Source organism: Lepisosteus platostomus, chromosome 2 (assembly GCF_059453375.1).
Source record: "Lepisosteus platostomus isolate fLepPlt1 chromosome 2, fLepPlt1.hap1, whole genome shotgun sequence".
Classification (NCBI taxonomy): Eukaryota; Metazoa; Chordata; class Actinopteri; order Semionotiformes; family Lepisosteidae; genus Lepisosteus; species Lepisosteus platostomus.
Genome location: NC_142612.1, coordinates 80157777 through 80175379, shown reverse-complemented (window position 1 = coordinate 80175379; position 17603 = coordinate 80157777). Strand labels below are relative to the sequence as shown.

Below are 17603 nucleotides of genomic sequence, written 5' to 3'. Positions count from 1 at the left end.
TGAAGCGCTTTGAGTGGAGTGTCCAGAAAAGCGCTATATAAGTGTAAGCAATTATTATTATTATTATTATTATCATTATTACTGCACTGCCATGACCTCTTGCCTGACCCCCAAGGGAGGCTGTAATGTTAATGCAGCTTTCAGAGCCAACTTGTAGCAAACAGAGTTACAAGAACAACACTTTCCGGGTGCACTGCTCTCTTATTCTGCTCCTGTTACTTCATAAGCATTTATTTCTCCAATGTGTGAAGAGGTATTGATAACATTGTCCGGCTCAAACCTGCTAACTACACTGGATTTAAGAAAGACAGATCAATTCTCTCCATTTGCCCTTGCAGCACTGGGCTCTGGGATCAGTCTCTGGGATGCTACCTGCGTGGAGTTTGTATGTGCTCCCTGTATGTGCAGTTTAATTGGCTCATGAGCAAACTGGCCCTGGTGTGAGTGTGTGAATGTGTGTGTGCCCTGTGATGGACTGGTGTCTCGTCCAGGGTGTATCCTGCCTTGTGCCCAGTGTTTGCTTCCCAGAGGCCCTGAACTGAATAAAGCCATTAGAAAATGGACGGATGTTAAGGACCTTACACCATGACTATCGTTATACAACAGTTTCATTATCGAATTTCTATCATCTGAAAGCAGTGTGTTTTTTCTTGAATCTCAAAGTACGTACAATACATGCAAGTATAATTCCATTATCTTATCCCCCCATTCTTATTATATGCTGAAAGATGAACACCTGGTTTCTGGAAGACTTATGAAATCATTAAAGAAATGACATTTTTGTTTTACAGAAATTTCACAACCTTGACTTATTTTAACCCTTTGCCTGTCAGCTCAGCTGGGGAGCTAAGCCATTCGTCAGAGGCTGCCAGTGTCTTGTCAGGGAAAATACACATTACTTCTTCTCTCAAGCTCTTCTCAGCGAAGTGTCAGCTGAAGGAGTCAGCAGGTTATTCTGTGCAAATGTATAAACTCTTCTTCAGAAACAACATTGCACCATGTGTAAAACTACATGAAAAAAAATCAATATACTGCTATCATAGTGTGCGAGTTAAATTGGTTATATACTGATTGCAATCCATACTGAAATTAGCAAATGTTCAAAATAAAAGATGCCTAGCCTAGCTTTCACCTGCACATGCTAAACAAGTGGAAGCTGCAGCAGTTATCTTTGTTCAACAGAAAAGCCCCAAACATTGTTTTTATGCCATTTAAAATCTTGTCACGGCACTAGTGCACTACACTTGCACAGAACTATAAAAGACCCTGCCAATAATGTAAATTGATAACTTAATCCCTTTCTCTGTGCCTTGGGTAAAAGGGTAATAATAGTCAATACTTCTGGTACATGAAAGCCCTTTCTATCGAGTGACAAGAGGGAAAGCAGATGTTGTTTGAAGCTCTCAGAAAATGGATAGAAATGTTGAAAACAATCCTGTGGCTGCCCCAGCTCTGGACAAATCTTTTCTTTTTTTGTGTGCCTTCAAAAATAAATCACTTTCATGTCAGTGGTGGCAGTCACTATGACAAAGTTAAATTCAATGTGCAGTGAGGGAGTTGAGTTAATTTTAAAGTTCTTGTTATTTCTCTGGCTCTGGCCACATGGGGGTGTAGAACAGTAAGATATATGTCAAAGGGATAAACCCACATGAGTGCTGAGCTGGAGAGCGATTTCTCAGTAGGGGACTTCATATCAAGATAATAACAGAACTGACAGCAGTAGCTCTTTGGCGACTGCGGACTGAAAAGTTTCATTAGAGGACGTGTGCACAGACATCATTTAGAATGTGACAGACAATTATGGACCCCAGTAGTGAAAAAAACAACAGCTGGAGGTGTCCAGAGCTGCTTGCAGATGACACTCATTACAAACCCAGACAGCGGGCTCATAATCCAGTGCCTCTTCTCCTGGTGATGGGCTGCAGTACCAACGCAGCACCTGTCAGGAGGAGAGTGTATTCCCTCGTTCAGATACTCCTCTGTGCACCATACCCTGACTCTGGCTGCTGCAGCAGGTTCATGTTTTCATCGTAAAACAGGACTGGTGCAAGACAACACCCACAGTTACTTGAGGAGTTCTGTTACTGTCGATGCCACTGGTTGTGCACCAGTCTGCTGTTGTACCCCCTTACACTGAGCAAGATCACGTGCCCATGGCCCAGAATAACACAGAACTCCCAAAAAGTCAACCACGCAGACTCGGATAGAATAACAGGGATCCAGACCAAAACATAACTAAAGTTTACATTCAGGAGCCCAAGTAAAGTGGTAAAAACATCAGGCTCTTGCATTGGCTCCAGTGTTCTGCCTGCATGCCTGTCATATGGTAATATAGCAATAAAAATATTTGATTTTGAGAATATACATTTTATTTTGGAGTGCATCCCTTTTTCATTTTGTTTCCTTATGTCTTCTTATCCGCAATTCCAGTCTCCATCAAGGCTGTGTCACATAGCTAAGGAGGAATGGAGGTATCTCCTCATACAAGACTGCACCTTTCCTACTGTTTGCTACGTTTCACTGAGTGATAAAAATGGACTTATCTACTGGTAAGTGAAAATAAGTTCTACATATTATGTATGAGCTTTGGCACATAGCAAAATGAAAGATCCAGCAAACATTTCAGGAGCTTCTAGGAGTTAAATGTCCACATTTTTCAGGAAATTAGCAGTATGAAGGGCAGAAAAACTGCATAGGAGCTTCTCAATTTAATGAAGAGATCTGAACTGGGAAAGCGCTCGAGACAGATGTTATAAGGGCATCTGTAATATTCTTTTCCTTTCTGTTGCAATGCAAATTTACCTTCACAACTGCCAAGTATTAACTGCTTGTATTAAGATAAGATTACATATTTGAGGTGTTTCTGTGTTACATCACAGAGAAACATGTAGTCTTGAGGTACATATTTATATCAAACAGCACCAAGACCAACATAAAGTACTTTCAACTGCAGTTCTCCAGTTCTCCTGAGCAGTGCTCCTGGAGCAGTTCAAGATGTTATATCGACAACCCTAGTTAAGGCAAATGGAATCCAAATTTAATATTGGAAATTTACAAAACACAAGAGTATAAGGAAGGTTGTAAACAATCCAAGCTAAGTGGATCTGAAACTCCATCCTGCTGCTTCCTGAAGGAGCCAGGAACTTGGGCCTTAACCACCTGGCAGGGAAGCAAGTTCCAAACACCCACAACTCCCTGTGTAAAGAAGTGTTTCATATTCTCCATCCTAAATGAATATGACTTTACAGCGATCAATGATCAATTTCATTTGGGATATAGCTGCCTAAGCCATTATTTTACCATAGTCTTTTGTAATTCCCTTGTATTTTTTGTTTGGCATTACACAGAAGTTTAACTTTCAAGTCAAGTAATTAATGTGGTTGGCCAAAATCTGCACAAGCACAAGATTGGAATCATATTTTGATGTGCTTTTCCATCATGATGGAAAAACTATTTTTAAAACTCCTGAAACACCTGAAGAATGCAGCTGTGCTGGTAACACAGTGAACACCAAACCAATCACATGGAAAACATGTGGCTTTATTTTGTTTTTCTAAGCTTCAGAATAAAGTGTTATGATTGATGTTGAATTTTAACCAACATGAAGAAGTCATAGCAAATATCTAAGGTTTATTGTGGATTCGTTTGTGGCACATTGTTCATTCATGAGGAATGTTGAGCTGCAGATTGAAACTAGATAATATAGATTTCAAGTGTTTTCAGAAGCAGGAATGACTAAACAGCTCACATTCAGTAGTTCCAACAGCTTTAAAGCTTTGTTAAGTGCATCTTAAGCCCAATGTTTACACAGCATCCAAAAGGACAAATCAATGTTCCTTTAAAAATCGGAAATTATTAAAAATATATTTCAATTTTTTTAAAACAATCTAGTTCATAGCAATAATTAAACCTGATGCTGTTTTCTCAATACACACTGGCCGAGAGTGTGTATACAGAGCTTGGGATTTTTTCCTTTGCAGCGTGGGTTTCATTTTGTGACAATCCTGTTGCCGTAGAAAACTACTCTGTAGGCATAACCAGAAAGCTTCACAAGAGTTCCGTCACATCTGATTGAAAATGTGCTGCTTTACCTTTGCTCATCCCCATTTAAGAGGTTTCATAACAGGCTTTATCGCTTTCAAATTCTTTTAGGTTGGATGGAGAGCTGCCGAACCCATATCTTGTTCTGAACCCCAGCCAGGTCTGATGCTCAGACCAGTACCTTGTTCTGAACCCCAGCCAGGTCTGAAGCTCAGACCAGTACCTTGTTCTGAACCCCAGCCAGGTCTGAAGCTCAGACCAGTTCCTTTTTCTGAACCCCAGCCAGGTCTGATGCTCAGACCAGTACCTTGTTCTGAACCCCAGCCAGGTCTGATGCTCAGACCAGTACCTTGTTCTGAACCACAGCTAGGTCCGATACTCAGCAGAAGGTTTTTTAACTTCCGCAACTTGTAGTTGTAAAACCACTTACTAGTATCAGAGTCAAAATGAAGTCAAAATTCTTTTAGGTTATTGATAATATTATTAAGTTTAGGAGAATGCACACCACACATCAGTACTGCACCACTCCTGTGATCAGCCTGATGTCCCCAGCCAGGAGTGAACAGACAGAACTTGTACATAGTGAAGCAGACAGCCTATTTGTCTGGTTGTGAATATAAAAGATTAAGGTAGACCTGTCAGTGAATTTGCTCTTAAAAACTATTATACCAGGATTTTGTGCAGAATAAATCATTTTGTTTCATCATAAAGAATTCACAGCCTCAAAACACATTCTTTTAAGTTATTCTAATTGCTTAGACACAAATGTTGTCATGTTAACAGCATTTTTCTTTTAAGTTGGTTGAAAGTGTCTACACAATTTGTTATGTCCAGTAAGATGATGACAACACCTTTGTAGTCATGTTTGCACATAATTAAAACACCCACAGGACAACTATTAATAAAAAATGACTTCTTCTTAGTCATGTACTAAAAATAATACTACGTGTGATTGCTGCTTGCGTTCGGCTTTTCTTTTTCAAAGATCCACCTTAATGCATACTAAGAATGTGGGAAAACAATGTTACCATAAAAACGGACTATTCTGGTAGCCTATTTAAATGTGTGTGAAACATCAAAAAATGATATTCTTAGTATCGGTGTGATTATGGCAATGCTGTGTCATCTCCCTCTGCCCTTAAGAACACAGGCAGATGTTTGCCTTTGTAGCCTCTGCCTGAGATTAGTATATATCAAAGGATTTTCTAGCTGAGACCCAGGTTTCAGCATCCATTTACCAGTTTTGCCCTTTCAAATCTTATTCATTTTAAATCTCTTTTTCTCCCAGCCAGATTACTCAGTTTAGTGCTTAAATATCTTCGTGTAGTCGGATTGATTTTTTGAATGCAAAAGAAGCTGCCTATAAGGAAAACAGTGGTGCTGAATGACTCTTGAATATTTAAATTAAAATTCAATAATAAATGAAGGTGTCACATTAAAAGTACTCCTGGTTAGCATACATACAATATATAATCATATCATTAGAATACAAATGGGACATTAACAACGCTAAAGCCTGGAGTTTATCTGTAGGAAATGATTGCTTATAGTATCACATAACAGCAACATTAAATTCCAATCTAATTATGAACTTGATTGCTCTATTCCCCTCTTGTATGTGCCCTTCAACATTTGTACTGTGTTTCTGTGAGCATATTTTTCCTTAAATATGGAAAAGTGTTAACTTCCCAATGTCATTCTGACAGCCTGCAATACTGAGCTGCATTTTCCTAAATTGCTTGAGGCATGAACCACTAACAACTTTATTTATTAGCAAGGCACATGAGGTGCTCTGTCTTCATTTCTAAAAAACAAAATAAATCTTTAACAGAACATTCCCTGCACTGAAAAAACACCCTCTTACCTTCCAGCCTCAGAGAAGCGTCCCAGGAATCGAAACACCGCTGCCTGCTGAAGATGGTTGTGGAAATCCGTGGGATTTAACCATATGTTCCTTTGACAAAGAAGATGGAGAATAAACATTATCCCTGATTGTAAAGGTAGCAGATAAGGAGGCCCTGGCCAGCCTCAGTGTGGGATTTGTGAGGCAACAGTTCAGGCAGCCTTAGGAGTATATGAGCAGTGTCTGCCAGGCTGATTGTCTCACATCTCCACCAACACGCCCTGCCAAAATACTAGACACAGGTCAGTTCGGTATGAGTCACCCCTCCTGTCCAAGGTAGAGGGAATGGCCAGTACGCATATGGAATGTCCTATGAGTCCTGATGAATGTAAAGAAGTAGCAGACAAGGCCTTTCCCTCACTGCTGTGATGTGTGAAAGTAGCCTGGTTTAGAAGAATGTCCCGGAGCTCGTGGCACTGGTGCAACAGCTCAGACAGCCTCAGGAGTATACAAGCAGTGGCTGCCAGGTGCAATATCATGGCTGTGTCTCATGCGGATGTCCAGTCATGTTTTGGCAAGGAGGTGTATCAAGCTAGACCACTGCCTGATAGTTTGTGGTAAGTAAAACAAGTCTTCAGTGTTTCTGAGTTTTGATATTTAAATTCAGGGAACATTCTACCCAGGAAAACATTTTATTGTGAAAAAGAGCCGATTTAATCAGCAAGTACAAATGAATAAAATGCTATTCAGCAGCTTGCCAAGTACTGTGCTGAAATCTGAAGCACCATCAATTTGTGTTCTCTAGTCCTTGTCCCAGAGTTCTATTAACATGCGCCGTTTCTGCACCCACTTCAATCTGTATCCACCCTCAAAGAAAAGACAACCAGCAAATTAATTGCATGTGCACAATGTCTTCAGCATGCTCATTATAATGCTGGTATGGTTAATTAAAAAGACTCAAACATTTGTTTGGTGCAGCAAATACATTCCAGACAGTGGGGAAAATTCAGCAATGTGGTAATAAGAGCTAATTCCCTCTTTCCTGCTTTTGGTCTATTTACAGGCACTTTGTCTTTCCCTGCACAGGTTTTCTAAGTCATTTATACAAGTGGGACTTCACCAGTGGTAAACATGAGCCCTGTAATGTACAAAAACATCCTGTTTTCTGTCATGCTCCTTCTGCCGGGGCAGTAAAGCACAGACCCGTTATCTTCAGAGCCCCCACTTGTTAAAGGCATGTCTGCACGGGCTCAGAGTGAGCACCTGTCCTGCCCACCTGCGCTTCTTCTCACAGGGAGAGCCTAGGGACTCACTGGGGAGTTGGCACCCACTGTCTAGCGCTCCCTGGCAGAGCTGAGGGCTCACACCTGTCCAGAAAGGCCTGGAGGGTCACGGGCACTGGGCAATCCAAAAAGACCCTAGCTGGCTAGAGCCCTCCCTCTCCTGGGGTGCTCGGTCAGATGTACCCTGCTGCCCGGGGAGTCCCAGACCAAAACTGGAGCTGCCTGGGCTGCAGGACTCGCCCTGCTCCCACAACGAGCTGCTCTGTGGGTCGAGCCACTCAGGAGGACCTGCTGACCCACTTGTCAGTATAGTGGCTGCCTGGGCGTGACCTGAGCATGACCCCAAGCTGCTGTCATACGAGGCAGGCGGCACCGTGACCTCGCCGATGTCCTGTTCGTGTGGCGAAGGACACTCTCCCAATCTGCTCTGACAACGCTCTGGCTTCCACATCGGAGGAGAACACAATTCATTTCCACTGTCAGCATATCAACGTGAAAATATTTCATCTTAAGAAAAATAAAATGGGCCTATGTAACATGTTTTCCTCAGCAGCATCCTTGAGAGTGGTGGCTGATGGCCCTCCTATTTCATCCTAATGGAAACAATTATCACAAAGGGAGTAGACTCTTTAAGTGATACAAATAATTACACCCATTAATCCACCAGCCTTATTTAATGGCCACCGTTTAGTTGACTACACTGCTTTTAAGTACAGTTTTTATTTTTAATGTTCCTGGGGTTTTCCAAGGACTTGATGGGGTTTCAGGAATTATTTTTATATCTCGTGAACAAGGTTTTCTAACTAATTCTGTACATTGTAAAGTCCGCACCTCTACATGATAAATAATGATCTCCGTTTTATCAAAACCAAAGCCCTCTTTTAAATTTTAAGAGCAAAATCAATCCACTCCTATATGTTATTAAAAATTTAAATACATGCAAAAGACTATATCACCCTCCTTTTCCTTCTCTCCGTCAAGGTAATAAATATTTATTAAAGTCTGATGGTGCAGTTTAGAGAGAATGCAGTGTTTATTTCCTTTCTTTTCTCCCTTAGGTTTTGAGAAGAAAACTAATCTAAATCAGTCATTTAAAAATAAATAGAAAACTAACTACAGTAATTTTAAGTAAAAATGTATTTATCTCTTTTGAAAGCTGTTATTGTCTCTAAAAAAGCCCAAAGGCTCTGAATAACAATTTTAAAAAGAGAAACAACACTCCCCAATTTCTGACAGTCTGGGGATTTACTAGCAATCTTGTAGATTAGCCCAGTACTGGACTGCTGAAGTCTTCAGGACTAAATGAAGACACTCCACACATCCATTCAGCAATCACATTTAAACAAGCAAGAGAGATGTCCAGCAAACGTGAAGGTTCAGAATGAAGTGTTTCAGATACACATGAATTTTAATCACTCGACCCCAACACTTACCTGATATTTTTTTTAAAACATTGCAGACAGTTGAAAGAAAAAAAAAAAGAATTTCAACCCTGGCAGTCAGAACAACAGTCTTTAAATGTTAGTTTGCAGATGAGAATTTCAGAGGTTTATGTTGTGACAAGACAGCGACAGTCTGAAAACAATGTTAGATTCTCTAACCTACAGAAGCAGTGCAAAAACACAAAACAAACACTGTCAACATGCACAGTTCAAAGAGCAGGGATGTGTGGTATTTTTATCCAGGCTGTTTTGTGGGGAACTATACACTGTATAGGCAAATGGCAAATACTGAGTAAATAATCTCTTTACCTGCAGCCCACAGAACAGGCGTTAACTTTTTTTGGCCTTGTGTCATCCTCTACATGCTGGTACAGTATGTCAGGCTCTGCCACAGTAGTGACAAACCCTTTGAGTGAGACTCTAAAATGTATGTCACAGGTGCTTTCAGAGCCTGAAACATCTTTAAGAAACACTTTTCTTATTTACAATGCATTGTGACCTCTAATTGCACTTAATTTATTCCATTGTACTTCCCTGCAACATATTTCTTTTGTATACGCAACACTAAGATACTCAGGAGAAAAACATCTGCTAAGGTAACAGTGATTAAAAAGACAAGGCAGTAATAATAATCTTGATCATTCCATTTCTCATCTGCTTCAAGTTACTGTGTGAGAAATGAGCACTCCTGCAGTGGACACTAATTCTAGTGGTTTTTAAAGGAGATGCTCATAAGCCTGGGATTAATTGATATGGTTAACAAAACATTAAATTTTATTCCATTAGTAAGACAAGTTTAAGAAAGACTTAAACAGGTCATGAGGGGACTGAAGTCTGAATGTTCAGAAAAGACATGAATTTCTGCATTCCTGTAACCCCAATATATAATCTTACACCACAAATACTCAGTCCCATAGTACAGGGGCAGTCATGGATCTGCATCTGCCACTCCGAGGCTCTTTCTTCTTCCCACTTTAATTAAGAATTCTTCTCACAGCCGTTTACTTTTGACATTAAGTGTTAAAGTATTGATGCGCGCCGGTAATTAAGGACTGTGAAGGACAGTCAGTAAATATAACAGCCCCAAGGAATAAACTGGCTTCATTTCCTCAGCATCCTTATGTAAACCAGCATCTTCTGAAAAGCTCCTGCAGTGCCCTGTGCCTTCTGGGGACGGGCAGGGGGAGAGCACGTCGAGCCCTGAGGCTCTGTGCCGTATTGCACCCTCCTGCAAAGCCCTGTTTCAGCCCGACGGCCTCCGAGACCAGCAGGAGTCCCAGTCTTCTCGGCTTGATGGCCGATTGTCTTTCCCATTGTATGTGAAATTCTTTCAGATCCGTAGTGCAAGACGCTCGACTTTGATTACAAAGATCTTGTTTAAAAAGGTAATATTGGTAATTACTTGATATATGCAAATTTGCTCTTTCTGCTTTTATTTCCAGCCTTCCATCCCCCCCCCCAACTGCTTTATCCAAACATGGACGGGGGAGCCAGAGTCTATTCCCACAAGCAGCTTTTATTTCTAGAAATAAGTGCAAAATACTAAAAGTTGTTTTTCTGAAGCCAGCTTTGACATCATCGTCATAATCAATTTTAACCAACAAACTCAAATCTAAGAATTGCTTTCACATGGTGGCAGGGAAATTACTCATTTATTTTTTCTGTTGTGTGTATTTGAAACCACTTAACATGTATTGTGCATTAATGTGATAGCTTTCAGCTAATTCCTCTACCTGTTAATTATTTCCACTGTACCTCAGGTCAACAGGTCCTGCTGAATGACTAACAGTTGCTAGTTAGTCAAACAAGGAACATTTTGCAATTAAATCTAAAGCCATTCCTATTCTAAAACCCCTTTTACATTTCAGCCAATTAACATTGTACAAAGTAGTCAATTCTACCAAGAAAGTACATAAAGAAAGAACAAAATCAACTCAATATGCTATTCACTCTGTAATAATGGTTCATTTAGCTTTTGTCTCATTTGGCAAAGGAAGAAGCTATGCCTAATTATCTAGCACTCGTTCTTCCAGTGTCAGATATCATTGCTTAAGCAAAGCTCTCCTGCTCTAAAAATAATTCAGAGACTTGCTGTCCTTACCTGTGGGAGTGATTAAGTGCTAAGTCAGGTCTTTTCATTCTGAGGTAACAGGCAACTAGCTTGGATTCAATGAAGCTGACAACCTTGCAAATATCTTCATAACCAGCATCAAAGGGGCTTCCCAGCACAGCTCCTCTCGTGCACAGCTATAGAGAGCAGCAACACAATAGCGCCTTTGTCAGACCCATTGCAACATTTACTTTCCAACTCATCTGGTGTACATTTCTGAGAAAAAACCCAAATCTAGTAGTTTGAAGTACTCAAAAATAAGAAGGAGTTGTAAATTCTATTTCTACGATGCATCTTTCTGTTGAGCTTAGCTTGAAAGAAAGCTCAGTAGAAGGCTGGTGTTTGTAAGTAACATTAATTAAAATGTATATAATTGAATTCTGGATTATCATTTTTCTAACTGATGATCTATTAGGAAGTGCCGACTATGAAATGCAACGTTAAATAATATCCATAAGTTTAGCACTAATATTCATTCTCATTTGGACTAATTATGTAGCCATCTCTATTGATCCTTGCAGTGTTATCCCATTATTACCACACAAACTCCCCTAACTAGACAGCGATGAATGGAGTGCTGTCTGGCCAGCACCAGCGTGTTCAATACCAGTCTGAAGAGATGAGCACGCGCCTGCTGGCTTGCTCTCAGATTTCCAACGCCTGAGACAGCTTCTGTTCCATTCAGCCGCTGAACAAAAGTAATCTGGATCATGTATTTCTCTTAGCTCTCTAAAACGTGTAGCTTTTAAAAGGTCTTATTCCAATCCACAAAAGTATGAAATACCCGTCACATCGATGGAGTTTTACTGCCTGGAGTGAATTTTGAACCTTTTCTAAATCTGCACTTACCTGCTTCCTCAGAAACGTCATTACTCTTAGATGGGAAATAATGTGGGTGTACAGTGAATGGCACTCCTACTCTGCTGCTCACAACTGGACAGTGCAAACCACAGCACAGACAGACATGTGTCTCTCAACAGCGATGCTACTCTAACTGCACAGATAGGCCACCAGACATATGGCATGTATAAAATGTACTTCAAAATATAAAACATGGGAAAAGTAACATGTAGTGTAAACATGAAAGTGAAAAAATTAAACAAAGTGCCTTGTAAAATTATTTAGATTTCCATGTTGTCCCGTTATGTAAAATTACTATGAAAGAACTAAAACATAACTTACTGACTGGTGCGCTATGTTGGGCTTATGTCATATGTAAAACTTTGACTTTAGGCCAAAATGTTCCAGTTTTGTGTTGTCTGACCACAATCTTTTATTGAAATGTTGGCAGCATCACTTTCATGCTTTGTTGCAAACTGAAAGTGAGAACAGAGATGGAAACACAGGCCAGCCTTGGGGAGAAACTGGGATATTATTGACTCAGGCACTTCTCTCCTCAGCTCCTTAGCTCTTTCAAAGTCACTACTGGCCTCACATCTGTGTCCCTGACCAGTTCCCTCTCAGTCAGAAACGGCTGGCTGGTAAGACACACCCTCCACTTCTTAATGATCATTTTCACTGTGCTCAAAAGGGAAATTCAGTGTTCTTGAATTTTTTTTAAACCTTCTGATCTATTATTTTCTAGAATTTGTCTCCGAGTAGTTTTGAAAGCTCCTTGGTCTTGAATTCTTGCTTGAAATTCAGTGCCTGACCTATTGTAGGAAGTGACGAGTGACGTAGAGTGACTGGTGTTTAACAATTAACTGCTATTTTAAAAAGTGCCATAACTGCATGCTTTTAAGCAAGAAAAGGTAAAAACTGTGTGAGCATCTGAATACATTTGCAAAGCCCTGTACTGTACCTGCCTAAATCGCAAGTCAGCGCCAGATTATCCTGTACATCTACATGAACAAGAACAAGAGTTCTGGCACCACCCTGCAACAGACAGTCAGAATCAGCCACATGAGCACACAGTATTGAATTTCAGGATTATAAACTTTCCCTTGCAAGTAAGCTACTGTATACCCATCAACACATCAACAGCACTTGCATAGTTCAGTGGGAACAGGGTTTTCAAAGAGCTTCCACACTTTATAAAATATGTACAGTTTGTTTTTCCAAGTGGTGAAGGATCCAGGTATGTATTTTATTCTACATCTCGAGCACAAAGGAGTATGTATTATACATCAATGTGCCGATTACCAATATAATATAACGTACTGCATCGCCAAGGTATTGCCTAGGAGAGACTTGATAACCAGGGAGCAGGTATCTCACTCAAAACAAGGCTCTCCAAGAGGGAGAAGTAATACAGTATATACTGCAACACATCCATCTGTTCTCGAACCACTGTATCCGATACAGGGCCACGGGTGAGCCGGATCCTGTCCCACCAAGCAAGCGGAGAAGGCAGGACACAGCCTGGCTGGGACGCCAGTCCATCGCAGGGCAGATGCACACACTCGCACCAGGGCCTTGTTTCCCAGAATCCAATTAAACTAGCAGTACAGGTACAGTATGTCTTCGGACTGTGGGAGGAATGGGTGAATGCACAGGGATCATAATAGTAAATCTAACATTGCGCTTCTTTTGGAGGTTGCTAGGGGGTTTAAGTTGCTAAGGAAAAGGCACGCTCTACCGTAGCTCTAAGCCCAACTCTGAATGACTTAAAGTGTTCCACGACCGGAAAGCAAATAACAGCACGACAGAATATTGCGATGCAAACGCCTACCTCCAGCGCGGCCGTGAGGCGGCGAGCCGCAGCGCTGTACTGCCTCTGGCGGTATTGCGCCTCGGCGTCGCGCAGGGCCACGACCAGCCACCTGTCCAGGGGAGGCAGGGCGCCCGGGCCGTGTCCGAGCGCAGGGGCCTGACAGACCCCCTGCCAGCCCGGGGAGGCTGGGGGCCTCCGGGACTTCGGGGCGATGGCCGGCCCTTCGCAGTAGACGAGCCTCGTCTCCACCTCCACCAGGATTTTCAGAGGGATCCGAGGAAGAGAAGGAGGGGCGGGATCATGTCCCAGCCTCCTGCTGGCCTTGCTGCCCCTTGGCGGCATCTCCGGGCTCTTCCTCCTGCCCGTGAGCCTCACCTCTCCGGATCGCCTCCTCCTCCTCCTGCAGCTGGCAAATCGTTTCATCCGTTTTGCAGCTGCAGCCCAATGGGCTGAAGGATCTCTGGACCCTGGTCTCTCTCCCGACTGGGCTCTCAGCGCTGGACTCCGATCACGTCCTGGTCTAGCAGAAGTATCCAATCTATTGTATGTCAGAAATGTAATATTAAAAGACGACAACCTGCACCATTCCCACGATAGTATGTATTCAAATGACAAAAACATCACAGAGAAGATGAACACATGAACACAGCTAAAAGTGATCACTGCTATGCCTTTTCTTAATATTTAAATACGTTTAACAGTAACACTAACGTACACAAACAATTAATACTTCAACTAATAAGTCACAACTACGGCACAGCCCCGAAGACGTCACTTAACGCTGGTGTATCCCCTTCAGAGTTTTGCTAAAGCGATAAATTCACGGGTCTGTTAAAAGGGAGGGCTCGAAAACATCACTTAACAGCGCATACCTGACGGATGTAATCATGTCGTCGAGGATGCAACAACTATACTGTACCTCCCCGAAATACTGTGTATTTTTTCCGTAGTTTCTGAGCCTCAATTCGAAAACTAACATTCCACCAGCCGCCCCAGTAACAGTAACAGTGCTTTAAAAATAAACCGAGAAACACGCTGGCCTGTCACTCCCAGGGTGACTGGTGTGACGGACACTGTGAAGGTTTACTGCACATTCACCCATCGGCTCATCCCCAGGGCGCTTCTCCCGGAGACTGTCCCGGTCGTGTCCAGTTCAGAATCCCCTGGAAGTCCGTATCCCCCTCCGAAAGGCGCTCGCCCATTTATCTCAGGGACGCATGATGTTTTCCTATCGTCCACAAGTCACCCGATGTACAGTACAGGTAACACATAAGGACAAGAGATGCACAGAGCCATCGTGTGCTTTCTTTCGGGTTCCCCTGTCAGGTGCTTTACTTACAATACAAACAAGAGTACATATAACGTATCGATAACATTGTCAGGCGTTAAATACCGCGCTTTACGTGTTCTCACATTTAGAAATCGTCTGTAGATACCCCTTGACTCTGTCAGGTGTAATAAATGTAACTCGAGCTTTCAATCATGCAATGGCGGTAGAATGTTTTAGATGACTCTAATCCCATCCCTAGCAAACGAAGCAAATAAACCCTGAAACCGACCGATTTCACTAGGAATGACGATACCCAAAATGAAAGCGTCATGGAGCGAAATTGTGGCTTAACCCGCTTGGCTGAGGACTGACCTCCCGGCCAGAGGACAAGGAGACCAGCCCCCCATACAGGGTGACCAAGGGGCAGCTACAGAGGTGGAGATGAGATGCAAGAGAGAGGTATAGGGATCTCGTAGGTATTTATAACGTTTGGGAGAGGAATGGATTGTCAGGAGCGATTGCTAATTACTGACAGCTGAGTCTGATTGAACTTGGTTGTTGTCATCCCTCCCGAATGTTTGTCAGCTCCATATAAACAACAAACGACGGGCTCCTTTTTAACCCGTGTCGTAATAAGCAAAGGTACAAACATGCACGCAGGAGCTGTCTACTGTATATCCTTAGTTATCCCGGATAGTTTTGTGCAGGAAGGGGAATACAGATTTCCAGGGGGTATGATTTGGATAAGAGCACCAGGTGTGACCTGTGTGCTGGGTCGCCTCGGTCCCAGCCCAGTGTGCTGTGGAGTACGCCCCGGTTCTCGCGGAAGTTTACTGTGAAATACTGCGGTACAACAGAGGACTGTGCGGTGGAAGCACTGTTGTGAAACCATGGCGCTAGGAAGAACGAGCATCGGGGCAGGCCCTAAACTTCATCATCGTTTACTTTCATAAATTTTACATTTCCTGACATGTTGCTTTTTCTCGTATTGTTGTATACCTACAAACAATCACCTGTCGGTGAGAACAGACCGCAGTGACGAACTGTAAAACCGTAGTCGAGTAATGAAAAATAAGAAACCTGGCCCAGTGGCGCGCAACTAAATCACAAAAACCTCTCCATTGTCAGCGTGATAAGCAGTAGTGTCCCAGTGCAAATTCAATACGTCTGTGCTGAGGCAGAATTTCAGGAAACATGGAAACCGCTCCAGTGTTTAACCACGACCCCAGTGCTTGTGGACAGAAATCCCCAGGGCTCCGGGTTCTAGGTCTTCTGTCGGCTTCATTGCTCCACCATTCTCAGCGAGAGTAACGCCGAGGGGCGCAGCGATGTTTCCTATAGTCTTGCACTTGGGCGCTTGCGTTTGCGTAATAAGTTGTGTAGCAGTCCCACACGGTAGCGTCTGAGAGACAATGACCCTCATGTGCAGAGGCGCTCACCGCACACCCCTTGATAAAGCAGTTTCCCCTAGCGCTAATGCGCGCTGAAGAAATGCGCTAGTCCTTATCAAATAAATAGCACAAACAATCTAAGTAAATTAGGCGCGCCAGGGGATATATTGTTACATATTGCAGCGAATATTCCGCTGTGCGGACAGCCGTTTGCTATTTCTATTAAATCACAGAATGTTCTCTGACACCGTAACTCTGCAACAGCTTGACAGCAGATGTAAAATACTCTCTCTGAGGAAAGATGAAGTACCGTTTGTCTCCAGCTCAGGTATTTAACATTCTAACCGCTCAAGATAAATGAATTTACTGTACAGCCTGCTACGGGTCGGATCCACACTTCTTCAGTCTGCCTCAAAGCACACTGCGCGAATTTTGGCGAGTCTCGCCAGCTCCCTTCAGATTAATGAATCGCTGCGTGACACTCATACCCTCCTCTGACAGTATCTGTCGCCGCTGTTGTTTTCGTTCATCAAGTCAGAGCACCAATGAAGGAGTGCTCCCTAACGCGGGCATACATAATCATATGCCCAGTAGGAGGGCTGTGCTTTTTTGTTTTTCTCCAGTTGCGGCTAACATTGTCTTCTAGAATTCCGCGTCTCTTGAGGGCTAAAATGTCAGCAATTCCAGTTTTGCAAGGCGCGTGAGGAAAGAATGCATTTTGTCACCGCTATGAAACTAAATAAATAAAATGAATTCGACTATCCCTCTGTTCCGTCTGGTTTCGGCACAGCCGCTTACATTACCTGACCAATAAATGTAGATATATTCCTCAGGGTGCTAAACGGATTCCAGGCCACCGGGGTACGATTCCTCCTGGTTCGGAAGGAATGATTACAGATACCGATTAGTGAGATCTATTGATCACTGATTAAACTACACATTACATTATGGATAATTTTCTGTCTCCTATCATGATAATATTATATACAGTATAAATCATCATTATAGCCCTGCGCTCATTAAGTCACAGCGTAGCAGTGCTGATACTTTGCTTGTTTGAAACATTTACCTGAAGTTAAAGGGACTTTGAAAGGTAATCAGCTAAACAGGTGGAAAATAATGATTTTGTAACTCTCCATATCTGGTCAAGGATTTTTTAAACGGCTGATATCTCTGCTCACTCTCAGGCTGAGTCTGTGTAGCTGCCTGAAGAAGTGTTGAACTAACCGTGAGAGCTCAAGACTGATCTCAGCGTCGCTACAGCAGGTGACTGGGGAACTGCAGTGTAGGACTCTGTTTCTGTGTGATGCATAGAAATGTCTCCTTTACCTTTGGTCTGTCACTCATTTCCATTTTGAGCCTTCCACACAACACTCTGCTCACACTAAAATGAAATTGCAAGGACCACAGTGCCTAGGCATGAAACATCTAATCAAGTCTGTTCTGTATGTTGTAAATATGGCACCCTTTTGTCAATTTGAAAAATTCTAAACACTGCACACATTTAAAAACACATACTGTATACCCCATGATCTCGTCAAAACATTGCTGTGTGAGATTAGGAGTGCTG

The 17603-nt window shown here is 42.4% G+C and overlaps 1 protein-coding gene across 7 annotated transcripts in view; it reads right to left on the bottom strand.

Annotated features, from left to right (window-relative positions):
- LOC148677385 (spermatogenesis-associated protein 16-like) overlaps nt 1-15097 on the bottom strand; it is a 34955-nt gene extending 19858 nt beyond the window's left edge. For 2 of the 7 annotated variants that reach the window (XM_088621780.1, XM_088621787.1), the window contains exons 1-4: nt 14245-14395; nt 13391-13892; nt 10711-10856; nt 5906-5995 (exon numbers count right to left, since the gene is read on the bottom strand). In XM_088621780.1, coding sequence (XP_088477906.1) covers nt 5906-5995; nt 10711-10856; nt 13391-13892; nt 14245-14351 — 845 coding nt within the window. In that variant the 5' untranslated portion in view covers nt 14352-14395. Of the gene's footprint in view, nt 1-5905; nt 5996-10710; nt 10857-13390; nt 13893-14244; nt 14411-14470; nt 14585-14785 lie in introns of those variants that run through there. The other 5 variants (XM_088621795.1, XM_088621813.1, XM_088621823.1 and 2 more) reach the window with 5 other exon arrangements.
- Between the last annotated feature and the right edge of the window lie 2506 nt (nt 15098-17603).